This window comes from Drosophila miranda, chromosome 5 (genome assembly GCF_003369915.1).
Source record: "Drosophila miranda strain MSH22 chromosome 5, D.miranda_PacBio2.1, whole genome shotgun sequence".
NCBI classification, from domain to species: Eukaryota; Metazoa; Arthropoda; class Insecta; order Diptera; family Drosophilidae; genus Drosophila; species Drosophila miranda.
The window spans coordinates 865,415-892,084 of NC_046678.1; the positions used below are offsets into that span (position 1 = coordinate 865,415).

General features: G+C 35.3%; 2 protein-coding genes across 13 annotated transcripts in view; one reads left to right on the forward strand and one right to left on the reverse strand.

The window, feature by feature from the left end:
* The window catches only part of LOC108164387 (putative dual specificity tyrosine-phosphorylation-regulated kinase 3 homolog), a 30,048-nt gene extending 9,742 nt beyond the window's left edge, over positions 1 to 20,306 (forward strand). For 5 of the 11 annotated variants that reach the window (XM_033394326.1, XM_033394324.1, XM_033394321.1 and 2 more), the window contains 11 exons: positions 16,292 to 16,426; positions 16,493 to 16,585; positions 16,735 to 16,880; positions 17,486 to 17,646; positions 18,271 to 18,498; positions 18,557 to 18,979; positions 19,061 to 19,206; positions 19,270 to 19,743; positions 19,797 to 19,939; positions 20,002 to 20,083; positions 20,143 to 20,306. In XM_033394326.1, coding sequence (XP_033250217.1) covers positions 16,292 to 16,426; positions 16,493 to 16,585; positions 16,735 to 16,880; positions 17,486 to 17,646; positions 18,271 to 18,498; positions 18,557 to 18,979; positions 19,061 to 19,206; positions 19,270 to 19,743; positions 19,797 to 19,939; positions 20,002 to 20,083; positions 20,143 to 20,148 — 2,037 coding nt within the window. In that variant the 3' untranslated portion in view covers positions 20,149 to 20,306. Of the gene's footprint in view, positions 1 to 6; positions 394 to 448; positions 2,314 to 14,181; positions 14,372 to 15,599; positions 15,633 to 16,291; positions 16,427 to 16,492; positions 16,586 to 16,734; positions 16,881 to 17,485; positions 17,647 to 18,270; positions 18,499 to 18,556; positions 18,980 to 19,060; positions 19,207 to 19,269; positions 19,744 to 19,796; positions 19,940 to 20,001; positions 20,084 to 20,134 lie in introns of those variants that run through there. The other 6 variants (XM_017299998.2, XM_017299999.2, XM_017299996.2 and 3 more) reach the window with 6 other exon arrangements.
* Positions 20,307 to 22,760: 2,454 nt separating this feature from the next.
* On the reverse strand, positions 22,761 to 25,923 carry LOC108164434 (phosphatidylinositol 5-phosphate 4-kinase type-2 beta). Of its 2 annotated transcripts, none has more exons than XM_017300132.2 (10): positions 25,794 to 25,923; positions 25,225 to 25,384; positions 25,067 to 25,164; positions 24,656 to 24,905; positions 24,472 to 24,602; positions 24,243 to 24,411; positions 23,863 to 24,014; positions 23,714 to 23,808; positions 23,219 to 23,283; positions 22,761 to 22,981 (listed from the first exon to the last, which is right to left on the reverse strand). In XM_017300132.2, the coding sequence occupies exons 2-10, from the start codon at positions 25,360 to 25,362 to the stop codon at positions 22,865 to 22,867; spliced, it is 1,215 nt and encodes a 404-aa protein (XP_017155621.1). In that variant the 5' UTR covers positions 25,363 to 25,384; positions 25,794 to 25,923; the 3' UTR covers positions 22,761 to 22,864. The 2 variants fall into 2 exon arrangements, with proteins under 2 accessions (XP_017155621.1, XP_017155620.1); XM_017300131.2 differs by having other exon boundaries at positions 25,225 to 25,388; positions 25,794 to 25,922.
* Positions 25,924 to 26,670: the final 747 nt, after the last annotated feature.

A 26,670-nucleotide genomic window follows, 5' to 3' on the forward strand; every position in this document is an offset into this window, starting at 1 on the left:
TTTCAGGACTAAATATAACTTCTGCAAATGAAACGACTGCATCTGCAAGCTCTGCTATATCTGCCTCATTAACAATGGAAAGAGAGAACAGCAATTGTAGTGGTCGTGTAAACCATGGCGGAATTTCTGAAGAAGAATTTAAAAGTACCATAAGTCTCAACGGCTCGGACGGATCGTTACCAGCGCCAGCTGCTCCTTTCTTAACAGCCGACCTTTTGGCGGATAGTTTTAAAAATACTACTGTTATATCCCCACATTTGTCGTCGTTAACCCATTCAGCTGATTCCAGTTGCGTTAGTGGTCTCAGTACAGTCGCTCGGAGTGTTGTTACTTCCAGATATCCACCGTCATCATTATCGTATTTGCCGCACATGAACAATAATGGAACTGAACGTAATATTAAAGTATTAATACATTGAAAGCAAACTAATTCTGTAATATTTTTCAGGTTTATCTAGCTTTTCTGCCTCGTTAAACAGCTCTGCCAACTCATTGACGCAATTGGAACCGGTCACAAACTTAGATGTATTCTCCGTATATTCAGCTTCAACCACACCTAATTTAACAGCAACCGATATAGGTTTGGTTTCAGATTCTGTTACGGAAGATATGGACATGACAGCTTCGTCCTCTTTTGTTAATCTCAGTAACACCTGCGTAATGGATAAGTCCAGTGGTATCAATGAAAATAAAAACTTTTCACAGCACGCCCATAAGTTTAAAGTATCTTCCAAAGATATGTAGCTAATTGTTTGACGATATACAGATTTTTGCCATCTAAGGGACTAGAAGCACTACTAATTGTTGTTATCTGATTTATTAACAACACTGCCATAGATGTGATAAGCTGAATACGTCTATATAGTTGGCCCTGATTTGCATTGTATTGGTACTTGCTTTAAATTACACATGCACATGCAGCATAGATCTCAAGAAAATATCAAAATTTTGCATTTGAATTACAGACAAGTAAAAAATGTTGCCATTATTTCTTTTAAACTCACTTAACATTTTAAATATATTAGTGTTGAAAATATACAAAATAATTAAAAATGTATAGTACGAGTTTTTAATCAAGGCAGTGAACTTTGTTAACTATTGTTTGTAGCAAGATATCATTAATGATCGGTTTTATACCTTTTTCAGAGTGTAATATAAATTGGATCATATTATATATTTGCAATTCACAGAAGGAAGCATTTCCGACGTTTATTTATATTATATTTATTAAAATGACGAGCTGAGTCTTTTGTTTCTGAAGATATTCCAACTCAACGTTACTGGTTGCAGTTTAAAATCTTCTACATATTTATTTATTTTACAATATTTAGAAAGTGTAACTCAAAATCGAATCAAATTATCATAAATCTAATAGAAATTCTACAATTGATCCACAAACCATTATTTTTTGTGGCTCTATCTATGAACCGACAAGTTAAAACTTGATTGTAGACATTTGCTGACAAGAACGTAAGCGCTTTTGGCTTTAAATTGATAAATATAGCCATTACTTTCATGCATTTTAAAATGTTGTACACGTTCTGTTTCTGTATTAAAGTGCCATTAAACATTTTTTTACACACAAAGTCAATTTATTATACATATTTCATAACGTTTGAGACGTGAAAACGTTTGTAAATTATCTTCACGTCACTAAAAAAATACTTCAAATCAATAGCAGAGATAGAATCTTATTTTCACTTTCTTCATTTTATCTAATTTCTATATAAAAAATTACATTGTTATTAAAACTATTTCATAACATTGTACACATTTTTTCCCATTGACCATTTTAAAATATATAGTTAGTTGTTGTGCATTATTGATTTTAATCAATACACCTTTGTTCTATACAAAGTTAGTTTACAAATTTAATATATATTTCATAACGTTCAATTATTATTTGTGCAATACTACGGAAACTGAAGGTAATAACCTTTTGTTAATTATCTTCAAGTTTCTAAAGAAATACCTTAAATAAATAAGAGAGTTTGAAATTTTTGTATTAGCTTCATTATAAAATAATTGATTTGTGAAATTTTTTAAAATTACTTACACAACATTGTCAATATAATGCTTACGTCAGGTTTTTCGTAAGAATGTGTAGATCGTTAGAGATCTTTCTCATGACTTTATAACGAATACTAAGTTAAGTCAATTCAAATCCATTATAATTGGCACTTTCTGATGGTATTTATTAAATAAAAAACCTAAATTACAACGAGTGTATGCAGCTGAGCGTGAAAATTGTTGTAAACCACATATAGTGCTACCGATGAGTCAACAATATTAATGTACTTAATTGCATGAAAATAGTAATTACCACATAATATTACCATATAGTGGTTTTAATATGTGTGCGTGCACACATTCATCGTATATCAAATATGAAGACGAATGTTTTACTTTATTTGTAGAAGCTTAAGCTAATTTGAAGGTAGATATGGTAAAAATGTTGATTTTAAATAATACTAGTTCCTATCTGTAACCGGCAAAGTCTACATCGAAGTCTACTACCCCATGCAAATGAAAAACATATTTAATGTAAAAAAGTGTAACAAGTTTTTATAGTTTATTTTTTAAGTTCAGTATTTTAATAGGTTAAGAAAATCTTGGCACAAAACTTAAAACATGAAGTACTACGACATTACAATAGCTAATAAACCGTTTACGATCAAATGTATTTATTTAAGAAATTAAATATACATATATATTAATGATGCATATTTAATATCGTCTTTTAAATAACAGTAATGATCTAAGAATGAAAAAAAATATTAACATTTAATGTTGAATTCATTCAACACCATCACGTGACACCAATAAAAAGCTTTTTAGACGCGGATCCCAGAAAGTAGTTCAGACTGACCGAGGCCGCTGACGCAAGACGCAAGAATAGTCATCGAGGAGAATTAGAATATAACCAAAGACTATACAATACCAAGATGTTGCATGAGCGACCAAAAAGCTGTTCTATGGCGGGTCCTAACATTAGAACCCAAAAGGCACGAGGGAGCGCGCGGGGTTTCAATTCCCTTTTCGCCTGTACTTCGTCTCTACCGCGACCCCGCTGCCAGTCGGTTTCGTCTGTTCGGCAATTCTGGACTCTCGAGCCTCAGCACCGTCGAAGCGGTGGTCGCGGATCGCCGATGTCTTTGGAGCGGCACAGTGGGACCTTTGGCCGTCTCAGCTTGCTAAATTAGTTAGTGAATATGAGTTCAATAAATATTTGAGTGCTTATATCTCCTAAACTAAAACTATCTTGAAAATTCGATTGGAAAATTCTCTATTAGATGCGTACATTAAATTTATCTTAAGCACTCATACAATTTTTTGACTATTTCGGCTGAGTGCCCACTGTGCCGCGCCAAAGACATCAGCGACCACGCTGCCATACGGTTTCGGCACGCAGACGATTCATATTTTGTTTTTGTATTCTTTCTCTCGAGACACACCGACTCGACGCTGACCGAGGCATTGACGAAGCCGAGTAGCATTTCGGAGGCGAAGGTAGCGTAAAAGAGAATTGAAGTAATAGCCCCGCGCGCCCGTACCATGAAGCGTCAAACGAAAATTGAAAAAGAATTTGTTCCTCATGCAACATCTTGGTATTGTATAGTCTTTGATATAACTCAATATAAAAAAAAAGTAGTACTACTAATTAGAGCTTTTTTGTTGATTTAGAAGCTCAGAGTGTTCGTATTGCAGCAATGTCATGCAAGGCATAGATTGATCTACAACGCAAAAGGCACAATTATATAAAATTTTCAAATCAATCTAATTGAGACATTTTACATTATTAATGTAGTAGTAATATACGAGTATATCAGTCTGTGACCTCTAACTTAAGTAGCTTAAAAACCAACCAATAAGATTGAGCGAAAATCCTTCCGGTTCGTTACTGGTGCGTGGATCAAATGGTACTGGGCTATCATTATGTTAATTTGTGTGGCTGTCTGTAACGGCCAGAAGGAAGCTTTTCCGACCCCATCACGTATTCATATTCATCATCAGTAGCCGAATAGATATGTATATCCATGTCTGCCTGTCCGTCCGTCTACACCTCGCCCCTCACCAAGGCGGATTGTATGCTCTACCAGGATACTTTCAACTGGTACCGGAAGAGTCGCTATGTATTTGCTATAGCTTTTTTTCCGGGGCGTTAGCTGGCGCATGTGTACCAGGTTCCTGCGTATGTGTGCGTGATGTCGCGATATATATATAGTTAAATATCCGCAACTCGAAATTTAGTTTTTAAAAAAGATTTTATTTTTAGTACTTAATTTCTTTATGTCACAAGATTGGTTGAATTCCCCGACTTAACTTTACGTCTGCTTGTCTCAAACGGAACTGATCTCTCTGCTGCTGGCTAGTTTCCTTGAGCCCTTCTCTTGGAACTCCCGACTCTGGCTTCGGGCGTTGCTTTCCTCGGCTGCATCTTCGTGTCGGTGGCGTACGTGCCTGGATCGATATTTGGGGATGCGTCGGCTTTGATGAAAGGCATCCACTGCTGGCGATCGGTGTTGCATTACATGACGGAGCTAGGAATGTGATACTCCTTGGTTTTATGTCTAGCTTTGATTGGTCCTCATGAGTGGCGTGATTCTAAAGAATCGATTTCTCGAGAGTGGCGTGATTCTAATGTTAATGAAACAATGTGGTCCATTGTTTATATTATGGGGGGCCCTAGCTTGGAGTATGGGAAGAAACAGTTATTGATTCTTGAGTGGGGTCCTGTTACTTGTGTGGATGGGGTGGATGAATTGTACATAAACATAATGTGTATGGGATGTGGGGAATTATGGATATGTCACTCCCCCAACGTTTGTTATTAGCCTGTCCCTAGGCGATTACCCTCGGGTATAGTGACGGGGTGTCAAGTGCGGTGGCTGAGGTTGGTTCCTCTTCTGCTTCTATTATAGGGTTAATTCATTTAACCGTGACTCTTTTAGAAGTTTTCTTAAATTTAACAGCTACATAACTTAGTAGTACTAATATAATTATGACAAATGAAATTAGTAGACTTATTTGTAATAGGTTACTATATTTGGTGTATTGCATAATTATTTCATTAGTTTGGACATACGACAGTGGTTTTATTTTAGTTATGTTGTTGTTGACATAAACATTCTGGGCAAAATCTAACATTGTGTTTGATATTGTAAATTCATTTAATTGGATTGAACAGTTGTAGATTTTTATAATGGTATTTCCTTCCGCTATGATTTCTTGGTTTACACAATTCTGGTTTAGCGTTGTTTTTGGAAGATTCCATGTGATTAGTATATTGGGTTCAATAAAGTTTATTTGAAAGTTTTGAAAAGTTTTGGAATATGGACATTTAGTGGGAATTTGCATTAAAATTCCTTTTATACAATTGTCATTGGTTTTCAATCTAGTTTCTTTAACAAATACTTCTTAATTTTTTATGTAGTACTTGTCGTATGTCATATCTGTTAACATGTTATTTAATTCGTCTGGATACGGAACGATTTTATAGATTGGTACTTTTGTAATGTCTTTGGGAATGTTGGAAATTATTAGAATTTCGTTGGTATCGGATTCTAGCCATGTGGAGGTTTTTATATTTAGTATTTTCTCAGAATTTATTTGTTCCAGGTACACTTGTTTTAATAATTTTGGATTAAATATACCGAGCCTAGTTAATTGCATACCTAGTTCTATATCTTCGATATATTCTGTGAAATGTTGTAGATTGAATATCAAAATTTCTATTTGTTGATTCCTGTCTTTTTCTTCATTTAGTTTGTTTATAACGTTTATTCCGCTATTAACTGCATCTATTACCAAATTTAGTTCATTCATTTGAATGCTATGGCTGGCTAAATTTTCTATTTTTTGTTCCAAATCGACTTTATCTTCCTGATCTAGTGTTCCAAAGAGATATTTGTAGGCTGTTCCTACTATATTGATTAGGCCTCTTTTATTTCTTTTGGTTATTTTTAGCCCGTTCATTTCTCTTTGCAATTTGTCTACTAGATATTTTATTTGGATTATGTCCTGGAATTATTATATTTGCTTCTATTAGATTTCTTCTTTTTCTTGAATTTTGATTTATAATGAGTTATTTTCCTACCCCTATTCTTTTCTTCATAATGTTTTTCGTCTACCTGTTTAATTTCGCCCGTCCTTTTGAAAGGATTTGTTACCTTAGACTTAACTAGAGGTGATAGTTTATAGCGGGTATCTACTTCATACTCTATGCGGTTTTTATTTAATTGAGTGATTTTATTCACTTTATTTAGTTGGGTGTCATAATCAGGTGAGCCTGCATAAATGAATATATCAGCTGGTGTCCTATTTGTGGTATTATGTTTGGTTTTATGATTATAAGTATAAAGAATTAATTCAAACTTCGTGAATCTATCTTCTGGGTTATCCTCACTAGATATTATTCTTAATTTTTCATTTACTGTTTTATGAAATCTTTCTACGTCAGATATTCCATTTTTGCTGGAAGTGATCTCTATTTTGACGTTTTCCGCAATCAGCCATGCTTGCAATGCTGTGCACATAAAAGCTGAATCTTTATCGGCTTTGATTTCAATTGGTTTGCCCATCTCGTTAAAAACTTTCATGATGGTTCTTTTTGCTTCTAACCAGTCACGACTTTTTACTTCTACAAGAGTGGCAAACTTCGAGTATACGTCAATACATGATAGGAACTGTTGGTTACCAACCATATAGAAATCTATGACGTATTTCTCTCTGATGTTCAGTATTTCCGGTGTAGTTTCGAATGCCAACTTCGTATTTCTATGCTCTGTTTTGGCAATATTACAAGTAGGACATTCGTTTATGATGTTTTTGATTAGTTTTTGATAATCCGGGTAATAGTATTTTCCCCTTAACCAATTGACGGTTTTCTCTATCCCTGGATGGAGTAAGCCTTTATGATTCTTTAATATGGTTTCTTTAAATTCAGCGTAATTCTGAATATCTAGGAGTTTCGTGCTTGATTTAATAGCTTTGGTTATATTGTTAGAATTAATGATTTCTAAATAGGCTTTTTGGAATGGAGGAAAATCTATTTCGTTATGGAAATATAATGCGCTCTTTTTGGTCATTAGATATTCCTTTATTATATCCTTCGCTAAGGTGTTAGTCATTTCCTTATACGTGATCTTGATGATTAGCTTGTGAAAATAACGAATTGTTTCTACCTTATCTGCATTGCCTTTTATTAGCTCAATTTGCCGATTGTAATAGTTAATTGGTCTTTCCGTGATAGCAATGTGATTTAGATTGTCTTCCTGTGCGCTATGTACAGTTGCACCAACGCTATTGGAAGCTTCTCCAAGGAGATTTTCATTAATCTTTACCCTTGATAAGGCATCAGCTACATGATTTTCTTTGCCTGGTAGATATTTCATTTTAAAATCAAACTCATTCAGTTTTATTTTCCACATTTGTAATTTCATATTTGGCTCCTTGAGGTTGTTCAACCAAATCAAGGGTTTATGATCGCTTTGTATCTCGAATGTTCTACCGAACAGGTATGAACGGAAATACTTGGTTGCCCATACGATCGCTAATAATTCCTTTTCGATGGCTGAATAGTTTATTTCATGTTCATTTAGGGTTCTGCTAGCGTAGCAGATCGGTTTGTGTTCTTGTGACAAAACCGCTCCCAATGCTATGTTACTAGAGTCGGTTGTTACCGTGAACATTTTGTCAAAGTCTGGGAACGCAAGGATAGGGTCTGAGGTGATGAGTACTTTTAGTCTCTCAAATGCCTCGACGTACTTTTCTTCCTTGGGGTCTATGACAGCTCCTTTCTTTAGTTGGAGTGTCATGGGTTTTGCTATGTTTGCAAAATTAGGAATGAATTTCCTGTAGAACCCGCACAGACCTAAGAATGACTTTATTTGTTTAGTCGTTTCTGGTATTGGAAATTTGAGAATGGCAGAGATTTTGCCTGGATTTGGTACTATTCCTTCAGTAGTGACTACATGACCTAGGAATTCAGTTTCCTTTTTCATGAATTCACATTTATCCATTTGTAGCTTCAAGTTGTCGTCTCTCAACTTTCCAAATACTCTCCTTAGTGACAACAAGTGTTCTTCCAATGAAGTGGAAAATATAATGATGTCATCTAAGTATACAAAGCAATCTTTGAAGATTAACTCTTCTAGCAGATTGTTCATACATCTTTGGAAGGTAGCTGGGGCAGTGGTTAGCCCAAAGGGCATACGAGTGAACTCGTAATGTCCATGCTTAGTGGAGAACGCAGTTTTGGGGATTGAGCTAGGTTCCATGGGTATTTGATGGAAACCTTTTGCTAAATCGATTGTCGTAAAATACTGACATTTACCTAGTTTGTCTAGGATTTCATCCATTCGTGGAGTTGGGAATTTGTCCTTAACTGTTATTTCATTTAGACTTCTAAAGTCTACTACCATTCGATATTTTTGCTTTCCTGAAGCATCTATCTTCTTCGGAATCATAGATATAGGCGAGCAGTAAGGAGAATTCGACTTTCGAATTATTCCCTGCCTGATCATATCTTTGATTTGCTGGTTTACCTCCTGATCATGTATCTGGGCATATTTGTATGGTCGTCTGTAGACCGGGTCTTCATGTTGAGTTTTGATCTCGTGCTTGATTGTACTTGTGAAAGTCAAATTGTCACCTTCTCTGTACTGCACATCCTTAAACTCATATAAGACCTTCTTTAACTCTTCCCTCTCTTCGTCGTTTAAGTGTTCCAATCTTAATTGATTACATTCCCTTAATTCACTGTCTAGAGCGGAAGCGAAGTATTGATCTCCCTCTGGAGATGGGTCAAGGCACTTAGGTGCGATCTTCTCTTCTTTTGTAGAGGGATCAGTGCACTTCTGTGCGGTCTTGCCGGCTTCAATAGCTTCTCCACTCTGAATGATTGGGTACGACCTAGCTCCTAGTGTTACAGTGTCATTTCTGTAATCGATGACGGCTTTACTTGCCATCAAGTATTCTCTTCCTAATAAAATATCATAATTTTCGGAAAAGTTATGTATGTAGAACTTTTGTTCGGACGGACATGTTTTGTTCGCATTCCTCATTATACTCTTAGTTAAACGGACAGGTCCATTGATGGTATGGACCGTAAGGTTATCGTCTTTTATCTCGGAATCTGTATAATTTTCTTTCATGATGTTGATCGATGATCCCGAGTCAGCGATACACCTTAATATTCTTTTATTAATGGTAATGTTTATATAGGGTCCTCCTCGGTTTCTTCCGAGGCGGCTTGATGAAAATTTACGTCCATCTTCGTTTGGCCCCTCTGGCTCTCCCTCCCTCTTTTAGTAGGTTGGTTGGGTCCACTCCCACTAGCTTGGTTTTGAGATATTTGCTGATTGAATGGATTCTGAGCCCTACCTTGATTCAAGGAATTTTTGAACTCATTGTATAATCCAGGATTTTGGGAATTTTGATTTTGATTTGTTCGATAAGTCTGACCTGTTCCAGATGAACTCTGAGTTTGATTGTGATAGTTAGTAGTATTATAATTTGGATAATAGTTTCCAACATTCTTTCGATTTTATTGAGACGATTTCGATTGATCTTTATTTGTACCTGAATCTGTTGTACTAGCTTCGTACAATCCTTCTTCTTGTGCTGCCTTCTTAAGATTAGACAATGTGGTAATATCTTTTCTTGCTAAGGTCATGAACATTCTGTCAGGAAGTTTTCGAGTAATGACATCTTTAATTGTGTTGTTCAAAGCGTTTTTATAAATGACATTATTTTCTGGTATGTTTTCTAAGTTTAGCTTATTGTTTATTAATAATGCTTTTATCTCTAATTCTTCTATAAACTTACGAAGACTGCCGTTGAATCTGGTGGTGTATAGTTGTCGTAAGAGTTCTTCATATGGTGTGTGATTTTTGAACTCGTTGATCAGCGCCGTCTCCAGTTCGAGCCACGTGTTGGGTTGTATCATTTGCGATATGCGTTGTGCCTCTCCTGACAGTTGGATCTCGGTCGCTCCAAATAGGATCCTTTGTTGGCGAAGATCTTCAGTTGGATATAATCCGCATACATATTCGATTCGTTTGATAAATGAGCTTAGCTGTCCAGATGAACCGTCATAGGCAGGTATTTGTCTGATCGACAGCAGTGCCTGGTTCAAGTGGATTTCGCTCAATGATAGTGGTGGTAACGCCATGTTGTTGGTGTTGATTGGGTTTTGTTTTGTTTTCAGTAGTTTTTAACTTTATTTTGGTTCACTTGTAAGTTTTTTGATTTTGTATTTAGTGTTTCACTGTTCTTGGTGGATCACTATCTCCGCTTACTTCAGTTCACTTAATTTTAGTTTTGCAAATCGTATGTGCTCGTAACACATAGGTTCTTTGGCGGATTTCACAATTTTATTAACGATTCCGGGATTACGTGATCACAGTAATTAGAAATTACACAAGCTGACCATTACCGAAATATAGGAGTTAATTTTAAACGAAATCCTACCGGCTGCGCCAGTTAAATATCCGCAACTCGAAATTTAGTTTTTAAAAAAGATTTTATTTTTAGTACTTAATTTCTTTATGTCACAAGATTGGTTGAATTCCCCGACTTAACTTTACGTCTGCTTGTCTCAAACGGAACTGATCTCTCTGCTGCTGGCTAGTTTCCATGAGCCCTTCTCTTGGAACTCCCGACTCTGGCTTCGGGCGTTGCTTTCCTCGGCTGCATCTTCGTGTCGGTGGCGTACGTGCCTGGATCGATATTTGGGGATGCGTCGGCTTTGATGAAAGGCATCCACTGCTGGCGATCGGTGTTGCATTACATGAAGGAGCTAGGAATGTGATACTCCTTGGTTTTATGTCTAGCTTTGATTGGTCCTCATGAGTGGCGTGATTCTAAAGAATCGATTTCTCGAGAGTGGCGTGATTCTAATGTTGATGAAACAATGTGGTCCATTGTTTATATTATGGGGGGCCCTAGCTTGGAGTATGGGAAGAAACAGTTATTGATTCTTGAGTGGGGTCCAGTTACTTGTGTGGATGGGGTGGATGAATTGTACATAAACATAATGTGTATGGGATGTGGGGAATTATGGATATGTCACTATATATATATCGCACTAATCTAGGATAATCTAACATATCAGACGCCGTGGTTGAAGTCCCTCACTGTGGAACCGCCACGTTAAATAAAGCTGGGAGATCAGATTCATTCTGTACGTCCGTCTGTCTGTTTTGATAGGCGCGTATATCCTGTGATATCACATTTTTACAAGAGTATTTCAGCATTATGCGTAACCTACCGCTCCAACAAAAAGAAAAAAAAATGGGGCATCCACCATTTTGTAAATACGAGAAAACATGAAGCGCAGAATCATAGAGAATGTATCTATAAGTTGCCGAATTTGGATCAGATTTATTTCACGTGCACAAAGTCCCGGCACTCTCGAAAACTTATCTTCGTCCGGTATGCGCCCCCTGGCGGAGTGAGCGGGAACAACTGGTGCTGGTATGAAGAGAGATGTAGCGGACGGTATGAAAAAAGGTAGAAAGAACTCTAAAATTCTAAATTACTGCCTGACGGAGTAATTACACTATGCCACATCAAATTTCCGCTGTGAACCAAACCGGCTTTTTCTGATAGATTTGGGGCTTCAAAAATGTTCAATGGGTTGCTATGTTTAATTTTTATAAATCTTGTATTTTTATACCCGATACTCAAAATGAGTATTGAGTAACGTCCAGAAGGAATCGATTCCGACCCCATAAAGTATATATATTCTTGATCAGCATCAATAGCCGAGTCGATTGAGCCCTGTCTGTCTGTCCGTCTGTCCGTCCGTCCGTCTGTCCGTCCGTCCGTCTGCCCGTCCCTATCAGCGCATAGTGCTCAAAGACTATAAGAGCTAGAGCAACGACGATTTATATCCGGACTTCTGTGATATGTCACTGCTACAAATATATTTCAAAACTTTGCCCCGCCCACTTCCGCCCCCACAAAGGGCGAAAATCTGTGGCATCCACAAATTCAAAGATACGAGAAAACTAAAAACGCAGAATCGTAGAAGATGACTATATCTTCTAGAGTGCAAAATCTGAACCAGATCCTATAATTATTATAGCCAGAATCAAGAAAACAATTTCATTCTTTCTCGCTCTGTCTCTCTCTAACACACAGGTTTCATGGTCGGTTTTGCCAAATGCAAAATATGAGTTCAACGATCTCAGAACCTATAAGAGCCAGAGCAACCAAATTTGGTGTCCACACTCCTGTGATATCGGACCTTGACCGTTTTGTGTCAAAATTTCGCCACACCCCCTTCCGCCCTCGCAAAGGACGAAAGTCTGAGGCATCCACAAATCTCAGAGACTATTAAGGCTAGAGTAACCAAATTTGGTATCCGCACTTTTGTTAGATCTCAGTATAAAACGTATATCTCGAAATTTCGCCCCACCCCCTTCCGCCTCCACAAAGGACGAAAATCTGTTGCGTCTACAATATTGCAGATTCGAGAAAACTAAAAACGCAGAATCATAGAGAATGACCATATCTATCCGGTTGCTAAATCTGGATCAGATCGGATAATTTGTATAGCCAAAAGCAAGAAATCAATTTGCAGTGGCTACGCAGCGCCCGACGTCACGCTCAGACTGATTTTCTCTCTCTCTCGCACGCAATCTTTGTCGTGTCGTTTAATATTAGCGGTGTCTGCCGGAGGAGAGCCATACTGACTAAGTATCGGGTATAAATGTAGAGTTGCGGTGTCCGCAGCAACTCACAACGTTCCGTTATTAAATTTCTGATTCAAAATTGATCATTTTTTGCCGAATATTTTTCCAAATTGTCAACCTTAAAAACTCAGAAAATGTCGAAAAAAATTATTTCTTGTGTTTTCTTATTTTTCTTGTATAGGTTCATTAATTGGGTGTCGTTTAAGGTATCGTCTGTAACTATGGATAAACAGCTAAGGTGCAGCAGGTTGAACAAACCTTCAAATGTCGCATTTCACCGTTAAACTACGTTATTCAAAATACGACCGTTTTGTTTTTAAATACCAACATTTTGTATTTGTAACAGTTTTTAACACTAAAATGGCATTTTAAAAGGTACGTAATAGAATTTAAAGACAAAATGCGGCATTTGAGTTTTTTTAAATCATTAAACATTTTTAAAGCCCCAAATTTTTTTTCAATTTGTTCCCTTCGTAACTTAAGTTGGGACTCGGGTAGATTCTTGCCACCCTACCGGTCTAGACTAAACTAATTGACCTGCCGTCGTTGCAAAATCGCAGTATATGTAATGGGGTAATGTTCGTGCACAAGCTCCTTCTCGGGATTGTTGCCTCCCAAACTCTCTTGGGTCAGATTGGCTTTGCCGTTCCATCTAGACCTACCCGTAATTTTATGCCCAACATAAAGCTTTTAGGGTTATATGTCATAACTTTAACTCCCTCGGTCATACCTTATCCCCTGAAATATCCCTTAAGCTAATAGCATGTAGTATTTATAATCACCTAAATTTAACAAACTTTTAACTTATCTTTTTTCCTCATTTTTTAACTAATTTATTAGCAGTAGTATTATTAGCAGATAATTGTTAATTAAATAAATAAATAAAATATAGAAAAAAAAGTAGATTTTGCTCACAGCGGAAGAAAAGTTAAATTTTGTTGCCCAGTGTCCTATCATTGCCCCTATTATTAGAGAAATAGCGCGTCAGCTTCATTAAATTTTGTATATAGTCTAGACTTTGTTTTGGAATCAAAAATTTGTTTGTTCAAATATTGAAAACGATGTCAATTAATCAGACCAAATTACTGAACACAATTATTGAAAATAATATCAAGTGCATAGTAGAAAACCCCATCAGTGTCATAAAATATTCTCTCTGACATCTATGAAGCGTAAAAGATAACATGTGCTGAAACTGTGAAACCAAATCACAGAGCCACAGAGCTTACAACTCTTATAGTCTCGTCTCTGAAATCTTGTTCCTATTAACACAGACAGACAAGAGTAAATACCACAAAATGGCAGCTTCCTTGTAAAAAGATATGGTTGCTTGCAGAAAATCTAATTTTACAAATAGGTGTACCTGAATATCATTAAAGAAGCTTTAAAAAACTTTTTTTAAAAAGCTTGCATTCCTATATGTTAGGGTATGTATGTAGGACAATTAGACAACACTGAAACTTCTAGCATTTACTAATAGTCTCCGTAGTTCGGTCTTTAGCTTCAGACCGACGGTCGCTATTTCTTTTAAATTGAAGCCGTTAGATTACGAATTTTAATATATTCCGATATAAAAAATATATTACGAAAATAAATGGTACATCATCAATATATTCAATAATTTTATAATATCCAATATTCTAATAAGTATTCCATAATCAAAACTTAAAGTAAGTGTTACTACATTCTATTAACAGGCATATTGCTATAAACAACTTACGTGCAATGCAAGAATTTATTTAGTAGATTTCATTAACTGTGCGTCGTAAATAATAGGAGGGGCGACCTACATATGTATATTATTTTACTCAAGAAGCAATATGTATTTTTCTAACCTCGTTCATCTCCTTTTTTCTATATACATATGTACGAATGCCTCTTATTATATACTAATATATGATAAATGAATACATTTATTTCCAAGCATCACATAAAGGAAAAATAACGTAAATAGTTTTAGTATGTGCATGTTCATATGTACGTACGCATGTAAAGTATTTACATTTAATCACATTTTTCTGAGATCTATGTATGTAAATATGTTACCTAAGTTCTATAAATATACATACACATACATAGCTGAATGTGTATTAATAAACAAACAAAAAAAACCGTTCATATGCATGTTCGAGTAGTCCAAGCATTGGTTGCCGATTTCAGTAGGTAACTATAAATAAAATACTCCAAAATGCCGATCGAGGTCGAATAATTGCATACATGGAAGAAGAAACACGTTATATTATGAGCTCTGATGTACCTGGCGCACTACGTTCACCAACATTGTCCATGACACGAAAAGCCCTTGCCTGTAACCATGGCAAGCGCGTTGCAACTCACCTCCTGACCAACCGACCAAAACCAAAATTCACATCATTCTACTTTTATAGTAGATACTGAGCGCAAATTGTGTTGACACTTATAATAAAAGGGAAAAAAGCAAAGCAAGCTTTTCATATACATACGTTTAATTTGCAATATCAATTTGGGTTTTTTTTTTTTGTTTTTTTGGTTGCCGACACCGTCAGTTTACCTAATCCTGTTCTCACCGTTGCCGAATTCCCATTATATTCAGATGGTCGTCTCCCGCTACGCCATTGAAAGCTTAGTCTGATTTTCGCCCATGCGGTTGCCCGATCCCGTCATATTCGCTGCAGCTAGTGCGACTACTTAAAATTAGGTTTTTTGCGATCCATTAATTTGCATTAGGAAATATTAATTAATGTCAAAACTTCAGTTCAATCGTGTGGGACTCTTGGAGTTTTTACATAAGACACAAACCAACATAGCAGTCTTATATACATATGTACATAGATTTTAAATCTTTTACTGTTAAACTAATTCATGTTCAGTAGTTAGAATGACAGAGTCGAAGATGAAGATAAAAGATATGGGACAGAAATACTAATATGACTGATGAGGCTTGCTGAGAAGGAAAGTCATGACATTACATTTATCAATGTTAAGAGAAGGTTTAATGCACACAATTTATTGAGAGCGTATCTTCGAATTTGTGGATGCCACAGATTTTCATCCCTTGTGGGGGCGAAAGGGTCGTGGCAAAATTTTGAAAGAAATGGATGGACAGACATACAAATCTCTATCGACTCGGCTATTAATGTTGATCAATAATATTTATACCTTATCTGGTCGGAAAGGCTTCCTTCTGCGTTTTACACACTTTAACCACAAATCTAATATACCCCTATACTCTTTAAGTATATACCCCATACAAATTCTTGACCATGCAGGTCGATCGTTTCTATATCAGAAATATGGTAAAGAGATCCGATTTGTATGAAATTCGGACTAGCTATGACAAACCAACTGAAACTTCAGTTCGTTTTCTTTTAAGCAGCGCAGAAACAACTTTTAGTACTCAGTTTACACAATATCAATTAGTTCAACAAGAACATTTCTTGTTACTTCAATATTTAAAAAGGTAACAAGGCTTAGAAAGTTTTTTTCAGAAGTTCTTCGCTTAATATATATTTCGGTTACCGGAGCCACGTCGCTTTCGTTTCAGAAACAAAAAAGCACAAACATATCGCAAATAAACCAATAAGTTCAATTAAATATCAAACATTTTTTAGGAGAATAAAATGGAGCATGAAAATGGTATTGCTACAACTCCCTCGTTACCTTCTGGCAATATTATAATGCCTATTAAAAAAGCGAAATCGAAAAGACCGAAAAAGTGTGACTATGACAACCAAAACATTTCAATGGTAAGTTTCTACTATAATGCTAAAAATGTAATTCATCCATAATAATAAAAGTTTAATATGTTACAGAAAAGAAGTTTTAGTAAATTTGACAACTTGCAAAAACGCAATCTTATTCACGTACGTTCACGAGATTCTAGTAAAGCCCAAGAAATTTTTCGTGTAAGCACTCATTAATTAATCAACTCATCTCATAATCGTCTTTTAAAATACATTTTAACTTTCCAAGCACTAAGTAGACCTTCATGCATATAATCATATAATTCCCTCCTACTGGAAACTTTTTTCTTTCATGTGTATATTTTTTTTAGAATCCAACTACAGAGCAGCGGGAGAACTGTCGACAATGCGGTAAACCTGTATATAAAATGGAAGAAACCATTCTCCAGTTTAAAAACGAAAAAGTTATTTTCCATAAAATCTGCTTACGTTGCAGGGACTGTTCGAAACAACTAAAGTTTGTATTTTTGTGATTTTTTAACCCTGTATAAGGTACGGAAATTCGACCTTAAAAACTTATTAAAACTGGAACCAGATCTCTGTATCGGAATGGTAGAACAAATTTTAGAGATAGTATTGAATTAGTTTTGTCATTAAGGTGTATAGATGTGAATTACCGACAAAGCTCGTTGCGATTGAAACAAAAAGAATAAAGAAAACAAGTAGCAATACTAACGAAATTTTCTTTCACATAACTGTAAGAGGATAAGCCTAAAAACTAGGATAATTAAGACCTTGTAAAATATAATTTGCTTTCTTTGTACAAGTAATAGTGACGACATATATCTTATTGGTGTATGTTCGAGTATTGTAAAAGGCAAAATAGCAATAGCAATTAAGCCAGTATCCCCGTCCGTTTAAACATTTGCACTGGCGAATATAGCAGAAATATGTAGACCTACTTAGGTATTATATTATATATGTACATAAATATAGTATAGATGCTTAGCTTGTATTTTATTTCGGGTTACCAGGGAAAAAACTGTAGCGGGTATTTAATATAAAATAAGACTTGATAATACTCGATTTGCTTATATGGTTCTACTTTATTATCGTATCTAGACCTGAGAGCTATCATGTTCATAATGGTAACCTCTTCTGCACCGTTCACTTCAAGTTAATCTTTGCGCCCAAAATAATTCATGAAGAATCTAAGCCACGCAAACCTGAGCTTATAATACGTGAGAATCAACCTATTGAATTACCCCCAGATGTCGCACGAGGTAATTGTAATACAGACTTACGTGAAACCCGAACAGGCTTCTAACGTAAAGGGATAAAAGAAAACACTGATTAACAACACTGAAATGTTTATGCAAATAAACTTTTATGGATTCGAATATGCTTCTGTGCGTTTCAAACTTCTGCCCAATTTTAAAATACTCTTTCAAGATTATAAACGTGGCTTGCACTGGTCCGTCCAGATATCCGTATTGTCTAAATCATAGATCTCAGACAATGTAAGAGCTAGAGAAACCGGAATCTTTTGGCGTCAGAATCGTATGCTAATCGTAAATGGTTTCGATCGGATATTATGATTATAGGCACAATGAAGAAAACGCCACCACAAAGTTGATCTCCTTGCTCGCGCACTTTTTCTCCCTATTCCAATGTGTTTTAGCAGACTCCCCCACGGATTGAAATTGGTTTTAAAATACACCCTTTAAAATACTTGTATCATAACTATGCGCTTCGTAAGGGTATGTAAAGTACACTCTCTCGAAGCTAGCCTTTTTTGCTTGTGTATATTCATATACATATTAATATGCATATATACATTTGCATTCGTAAAATATTATTTTACTTTTTTTCTACATTATACTGAGAAAATTATATATAATATGTAGCATCCGATAAGCCGAATCTTGGACTTGAGGAACTTCAACAACTAAATGTCCGCTCAAGATATCAAGTCTTTGAAAATGGATATAGAACTGATAACAATGATGACCATATTCAAACGCTACAACGGCAGGATTCAAATATTACGCAAAGTACGTCCATTTCTTCCAAACTATCGAAGTTGCATAAAAATGGCCTACTGGACACTGGTGAAAAGAAGATCCTAGATTCAGGTAAATTTGAACAATCTGTCGAAGGTGGCAAATATTATACTAATTATAATCTTCAAAGATGATAATGATGATGATGACAGCGACATGACCTTAATGCGTGTTAAAAAAGATACCGAAAAAGAGAGACCTGTGGGCTTGGGTGATGCAATGAATGATATTAAAACCAGATTTGAACGGGGTCATATGATGGCAAAAGAAGAGCGTCGCGAAGAACGAAAACAGGAAATTCAGAGCATTCGTTCTCGATTATTTATGGGTAAACAGGCAAAGATAAAAGAAATGTACCAGCAGGCTGTTGCTGAATCAGAACAAGGAATCACTTCAGTGAGTAAGATACCGGATTCGGAAATCGGTGTAGCAGCTCGTTCAATTAAAGATAGATTTGAGAACGGTGAAATGTTTAGTGAAAACAGTATTCAATCCAAAGAAGAAAGGAGCCACAGTTTGGGATTGCTAGAAGATGCAGATGTTTTCGAGTCTGGTATGAATACTTAAATTGTGTTGTATAAATTTTGAACTTTACCACTTTTAATTTCTAATCAAATTATTTAAAAAAATTAAGCTATTAGTAAAACATCGCGTAGCATCTTCATGGAACTAGATGCAAATATCAACACGAACGTCAATGGAATGAATAAAATACAGAATAACAGACCAGATATCTATAACAAAATTCTGATTAACCCTAATCAAAATATTGAACAAGAGGTAAGATTATGAAACAAAATATAAAAAAATATTAGTAAGCCTGAGAAATATATATGTATTTAGAACCCCGATGTAGATATTATTAAATCTGACGCAAAGGAAGAAGACGTTAAAGTAACTACAGCTGAGTTAAGTGAAAGGTTTAACTTTTTCGAAAAATTTCGACCAATCCAGAAGGAAAAACGTCAGTTTCGCATGACACCACCACGTGATGGCGTTGTCAAATTGCCAACGCCGGACTCAGACGCTGACCTGTCAGATGCAAAAAAAACTTCGTGTTTTAACGATACTGTTCTGCAAAAAACTCAAACCGCATCGAACATTTTAAACAAGTTTCGCGAATTAGAGGGCAAAAGCTCTGATGGCGTCGATAAGCCGAGGAAACCCAATCCACTTAAATGCTTCACTCCCCCACCCGAAAATATTTATAACTCTGATAGATCTGAAAGCGAAGAGGAGCAGGACAGTGAAGACGATGAAAGTGAATTTGAAAAAGATACCCCAAAATCAAGTTGCAGTGATCAGGCCCTCAAAGAGGTAAGATATCTTGAAAATGGAAACGAAAACAAATTTAATCACATATACTGCAGGCTCAGATAGCAGCTCGGGCTAAGCAATTGCGCTCAAAATTTGAAAAATGGCAGATCACCGAAATGGAACGTGAGTTCAGCGAAGGGCGAATAGACATATATTCTCAACAGGTTTCCAATGATTCACTAGAAAGTGCAAAAACGTGAGAACCAACCGACATTAGATAAAATGACGCAGCGATTGCTTATTAAAATATAATTTCAGAATTCGAGAACGCTTTGAAAATATGAATAACAGTGAAACTCATCCGCCACCTATCCCACGGTATCAAGTCAACCGTTTCGTCGTATGTATTATCCATAAAAATATTGATTTTGACTGATTTGTCTCATTTTAGTAATGAAGTCTTGAAACAATTTACATGTACTATTTTGTTGTTAATCAACAATCCGTCTTGCGGACTCGAACCCACAGAAATTATGGTGTATTGTCGTATATTCGACGTATAATTAACATTTTTTAAATCTCAAATAAAAAATTATGTATATTTACTTCAGTTCTGCCTAAAATTCAAATGTTTTTACCACATTCAGGCAGGCTTCCTTGTTCACTTGATTTAGCGTTTAACGTTTCGTTTTAAGGTGCTCGTTTCACAGATTTATGTTATCGATGTTTCATTTTCTCATCGATTCTGGCAAACAAAAACAGCTAAAAATGTGCAGCGCGATAAAAAACATTTATTTTTTCAATTGCTTGCTTTGAAGCAAAACGACGGCAGAAAGAGCGCGAGCTAAGAAGATCAAGACATCTTAGATGTGCATTTAACATTTCAGACGAGCTGTAGTAACATAATGTTTATTGGAAATTATCTTGCTAATGGTCAAAAAATTAATTAGTTAATTAAAAGCTGGCCTTACCCAGATGTTCTGTTACGCGCATGTTACGAGCACACTCTGTGATGTTACGAGCACACTTGTTACCAATTATTTCCGAGCCAAATTATTTATAAAGAAGGCTAAATTCCAAAAGTCCATACTAATTGGTTTTTATCATAGTCATTCGCTTAGAAACTAACTATTTTTAAAATTACACGTCTGTAACTCTTTTTCGGTATTTCTAACCCAACGGAAAAAGAAATAAAATTTAAAAAAAAAACTTTTCACAACCAAAAATAAATTTTGTCTAATAAGCTAATTTGTTTCTTGTACACTAATAACAAACTCAATATAATTTAGATTTTTTTTAATTAATTATTAATTAATTCTTTGTGTTCCACTCTTAACAATGGATTAAGGAAAGATCGTGTTATTATTAAACAACGCTCAGGATCGAGATAGCATCAAAGATTCAGCAACGTTTTGCAAATGATATTTTGGCTCGAACTCGAGCGCGCTCCAAAGAGCTCAAAAGTACCCAAATTATGTACTCAAAAGTAATTCTTTGACGTTTCGCTATTTTTGAGGATATAGCACAAATCTGAAGGCTTTATACGATTCGATTCCCAATAGGGTCAAATGTGTACTAAAACCCGTGGGGAATACCACCAAATATTAATAAATTTATAATTTAAAAAAAAATATTCTGCAAAAATATTGTTTTTTTTTTATAGAAAAAAAAAACTATTAGAAAAAATTTAGTTTTGTTAAAGAAATCGTTATTAAAATTGTACTTTTTTTTTTCTCCTTTTTTGGCGAAATTACTAAATATCTGTTGAAAAACGTGTTGTTTGGAAAAATATTTGTTTTTAATAATATAAATATGACATCAACAATCTAGTATGTACTTTTGTTAGAAACGGATTCATTGACGCAAAAAAAAATTAGACGAATCGAAAAACATTTAGGGAAACCCTAGGATGGACAAGTAAACGAGGGGAACGTTGTGAGTTGCTGCTGCGACAACAACTCTACAATTATACCGGATACATACAGTCAGTATGGCTACATTGAGCGACAAAGAGTGCGTGCGGGAGAGACAGAAAACGTGTCTGACGCCTGTCTTCGGGCGCTGCTCAGCCACTGAAAAATGATTTGTTCCTTTTGGCTATACAAATGATTCGATCGGATTCAGATTCGGCAAACTGGTAGATATGGTCAATCTTTATGATTGGGCGTTTTTAGTTTTCTCGTACCTTCAATATTGGGTCAAGGGGGTGGGGCGAAATTTTGAAATACATATGTAACAGTGAAATCTAACAGGAGTGTGGATACCAAATTGTTGTTGCTCTAGGCTCTGAGATCTGTGGATGCCAAAGATTTTCGTCCTTTGCGGGGGCGAAAATTAATATATAAATTAAACATGTGCAGGTCCGATATCGCAGGAGTGTGGACACCAAATTTCGCTGCTCTAGCTCTTATAGTCTCTGAGATCTAGGTTCTCACAATAGGCAAAGCCGACCTTGAAACGTGTGTGTTAGAGAGAGACAGAGCGAGAAAGAAAGAAATAGTTTTCGTCATTCTGGCTTTAATAATTATACGATCTGGTTCAGATGCTGCACTCTAGAAGATATAGTCATTTTCTACGATTCTGCGTTTTTGGGTTTTCTCGTATCTTTAAAATTGTGGATGCCACAGATTTTCGTGCTTTGTTGGGGCGGAGTTTTGAAATATACTTGTAACAGTGACATATCACAGAAGTCTGGATACAAAATATCGTTGCTCTAACTCTTATAGTCTTTGAGCACTAGGCGCTCATAGGGACGGACAGAGGGACAGACGGATAGACATGGCTCAATCGACTCGGCTATTGATGCTGATTAAGAACATATATACTTTATGGGGTCGGAAACGCTTCTTTCTGGACGTTACAAACATCCACTTTCACCACAAATCTAATATGTATACCTCTATACTCATTTTGAGTATCGGGTATAAAAATGCACGAAATTTCGGAGTGCGGCTTTTTGGTGAAAGTCAACGATAATCTCAATTCTGTTCTTTGATTTTGTTCTTCCGTTTTACTGTAAAAATGTACAAGCACACTTCACCTGGGATCGCAGATCGATTAAGGGACGCAAAAACTACTAATGTAGAGGTATACTTATAATGTCTCATATTTGTGTATATCTTATATGTATAAATTTAACATTTTTAATGTGGCAAATACAATGATTATATCTGATGATATCTTATTCTATTGCTTTATCCATAAATTCCAAGAATCTTTTGGCATATTGTTCTGGGTCACATGTCGATATTCCGTCAACGTTACTACCATACTTAACGGTCTTTGCTGCTTTTGCCGCCTAAAATTTTAAAATATAAGATGAAGAAATCAATGTGCGCGTTCACCAACACAACCATCCCAGCGCTCAGTGATGGTGCCGAATACAATAAGAATTTCACTTTTTATTTACGCTTTGAACAAAACCGACTTTTGCTGATAGATTGGGAGCTTTACAATTTGTATAATTATTTATGGTTTATATCTATAGTAAGCAATCCTTCACTGAGCGCCCAGTATTTAATTCCTTTTAAATTACCTGTTTCTTGACACCGTATTGCGTTAGGACATCAATAATAGCTATAAAGTAGATTTCTCGTTTTTCTAAATTAATAAAAGAAACAAACATATATATATATATATATGAATAAAATTAGCCAGATGTCGCTACCCGATTTTTATTCTTTTATTGTGTGAATTATGGCTTTACCAATAAAACAGCAGCAATAAATCCGGGCTTTTGGTTATATAGTCCGATAGCTTATATGTAAACTGATCAAAAATAATATATATTATGGAGTAGTCGAATCTTCCTTGAGTGTGATATAAAATACTTGTCTAAATCATAATATCTACCATAATAAATATCATAGCATGGGTATAAAAACACAGTAAGTGAATAGAATCGACTCTTCTATTTCATGTTATGTTTCTTTAGTCTTTGACTCTATTGAGAATTGGAAAATTACGCTTTAAGTGTGAAAATATGTACATATATTTATTTACAAAATTGCACGCGGAGAATGCCATTTACCTTCAATACTTGGAATGGCGTATATATCAACTTCGTAGACAACTTCTTTATACTGCGCACCTCTTGGTGAATCTGGAGGCGTGTTGTACGTCCAGCTTAAAGGAAACACATATCAATAAAAACACACTTAATTTAAAGATTCTAAATACCGTTCACCACTATCGCACTCCTCGCTCTCGCTATTTTCACTGCGTCCAGCAGCTTGGGTATTATCTCCCTGCAAAGCTTCCTCTTCCGCTCGCACACAGTCATGTACACCAACCAACAATGAATAGTCCATGATGTGCAGCTTGGTAAGCAGCTATATCAATATAAATATTAGTTTGATAAAAAAAAATCATGTAGCATTAAGTTTTAAGTTATCATCCCGACATTTTTCGTATACCTGGTAGAGTATACACATATGTATTTGTATTAGATGCTTAATTGTTTAATGATAAAACCTATGAAAACCGTGAGTATTTAATATCTCGTATCATATTCGCATTGAATAAGAATAATTTTTTTAATACATAACTAGTATGCTTACATCCACATCATTGTTTAGAGTATCCATTAATTTCTTTTTTGGTTCGTCTCCAATTTCCAGCTTGACCTTCTGTTTTATAAAGTCATTATCCTTGAATGTTGGCAAATGTTTTTCGAGCTCTTTTTCAGATGCTTCACGATCTACAGTACTACCTTTTAAATCAAACTTTCTATAAAAATTATAATTATGGTTACGAATGGGCGAAACAACGATCAATACGATTCCATACTTATGAATTGTCAAATGAGAGCTGAAAACATTCCGCATGACTACAAAATAATATTGCACGCTCTCCACAGTGATCCGATACATTCCCAAATATTGCGGTAAAAGAGTTTTTCCATGTCTTTCAACAACGTACTAGAACAAAATCTATACAGTTGTTTGATATTATTAAACAACATTTTACTCACCGGATGATAATGCTTTAGAAAGGCATGCATACGCTCAATTTCTTCTGATGTTAAGCTTTTAACTATAAAAAACTTGTCATAACTCTGGTAAAACTGTGCCCCAGACTTTCCGGAAGAGTCGATCCGTATCGGCTGTGAACGAGTCATCGACTCGCGATAATCAACATCATCAACATTAAATCTCTCTCGCAAATTGCGAAACACTAGGGGGCAATATTCTTTAACTTTAAAATGTGACGGCATATTTTCCCTTAAAATTTAATAAATTAAACGTTTTAATAGAGCAATTTAAAAAACTTATTGCCTGTACGGATAGTCTATAAAGCTTTAAGATTTTAACGGATTATGTCAAATCAAAGTTTTAAGTAACAACATTTTTACAAGAGAATATCATTTTTACGAAGGTCTTACTTGTTAAATAAATGATTATCCACTTTAATTTTTGAATAAGCCCGAAAGTCATCTGGGAGAAGCATCACTGGTATATTTACATGGCTTAATTCATTTATCTGAAAGATCACATGATTGTTTTTATTAAATAATTCTATAATTTTAATTTGATAACGTACAGTGTGGTTTATTCCCCACATAAATACACTTAGAATCGGTTCATTGGCTCTGAACAGTTTTACTTTTTGATGTTTTACTCTGAAATGCTTCTTTTTTAAAATTCGCGGTTGCGACGTCGAAGAGATCTTTTTATCCATATTGCGGCTGGCTAATGCTTGTCTGTCTTAAATCATTAAAAAGGTAAATTAATTAAGAATAATTGTACTTTTAACCAAAACAATATGCATGTATACATATTTAACATATGTTTATTTATACATGCAATTCATATATGTGCATATGTACATATATACATACATATGATATATTAATCAATAAATAAATATAAATAAGGACCTAAAGTACGCCAAAACAGAGTTACATCTACATACATATGTAAATGTTTATTTTTTCGTTTGCTTGTTAACAAATGTGTTGATATTTAAATTTTGCATACATACATATGCATATATGGCAGTGTCTGTATACGTACGTACGCATGTGTGTATGTCCACTTAAATATTTTCTTCCAAAAATTACCGGCAGCTAGGGAACAAAATTGTTGTATATTTAAATAAGGTAAACTTACGTGAAGCTACAAATAGCAAAATTTCAGTTCTTTCATGTGGAATTAAATTGTTGATTCACTTGCTATTAAACGAAAAAAATCTTCGTCTACACAATTGTAGAAGGAAATATCGATACGAATGCACACACATAGCTTTGTATGTCATATATACATGTATGCATGTGCATCCCTATATGAATAGCTATATCGATAGGTTAGTCAAACTTGTATCAATTCTTTCCCTAGAAGTCTTTCGATAGTATCTATAGGGTATTCATCAACCATACTTTGGATTTTAAAAATAAGAATAAGAATTGAATAAGAACACATTATGTGCATTTGGTATATGTATATGTACGCTCACAGGCTGCAGGCTATAGCAGACTGCACCACAATACAAAAAGTGCGTGCCATACATTTCTGTCGAAACTTACCACGGTTTCCTATATCTTTTCGCAGTGGAAACCCTAAAACCATGTTTCTCCTTATTATATTGGTAGACCCGGGAGTTTGTTTCAAGTAAAATTTTGTTTGTTTTTTGCACGCTTTTTAATTACAGAACAACATAAACGGGTTGGTATCCTAAAATCGGAATCAAAGTTGTGAGCGTTAAAACGTGATTGGACAGAAGTATGAATCTTGATAGACAATTATGAGAAAGCTCTTTATAGTTTGAAGGAGGTTTACGACAAAAAATATTTGATCTCTTCTGATACTGTCTCGCAGTTGTTTGACATCCCCAGCACAACAACCCCTTTTGCTTTATGCCTTGAGTCCATCATTGACACGGTGTCAGCCATCTATTCCTCTCTGCAGTCGTTAGGAAGTGAGAAGGACATAAATAGCGCGATGATAATTCCCACAACGAAGTCTCGGTTCGAAGAGCAACTGGATTACG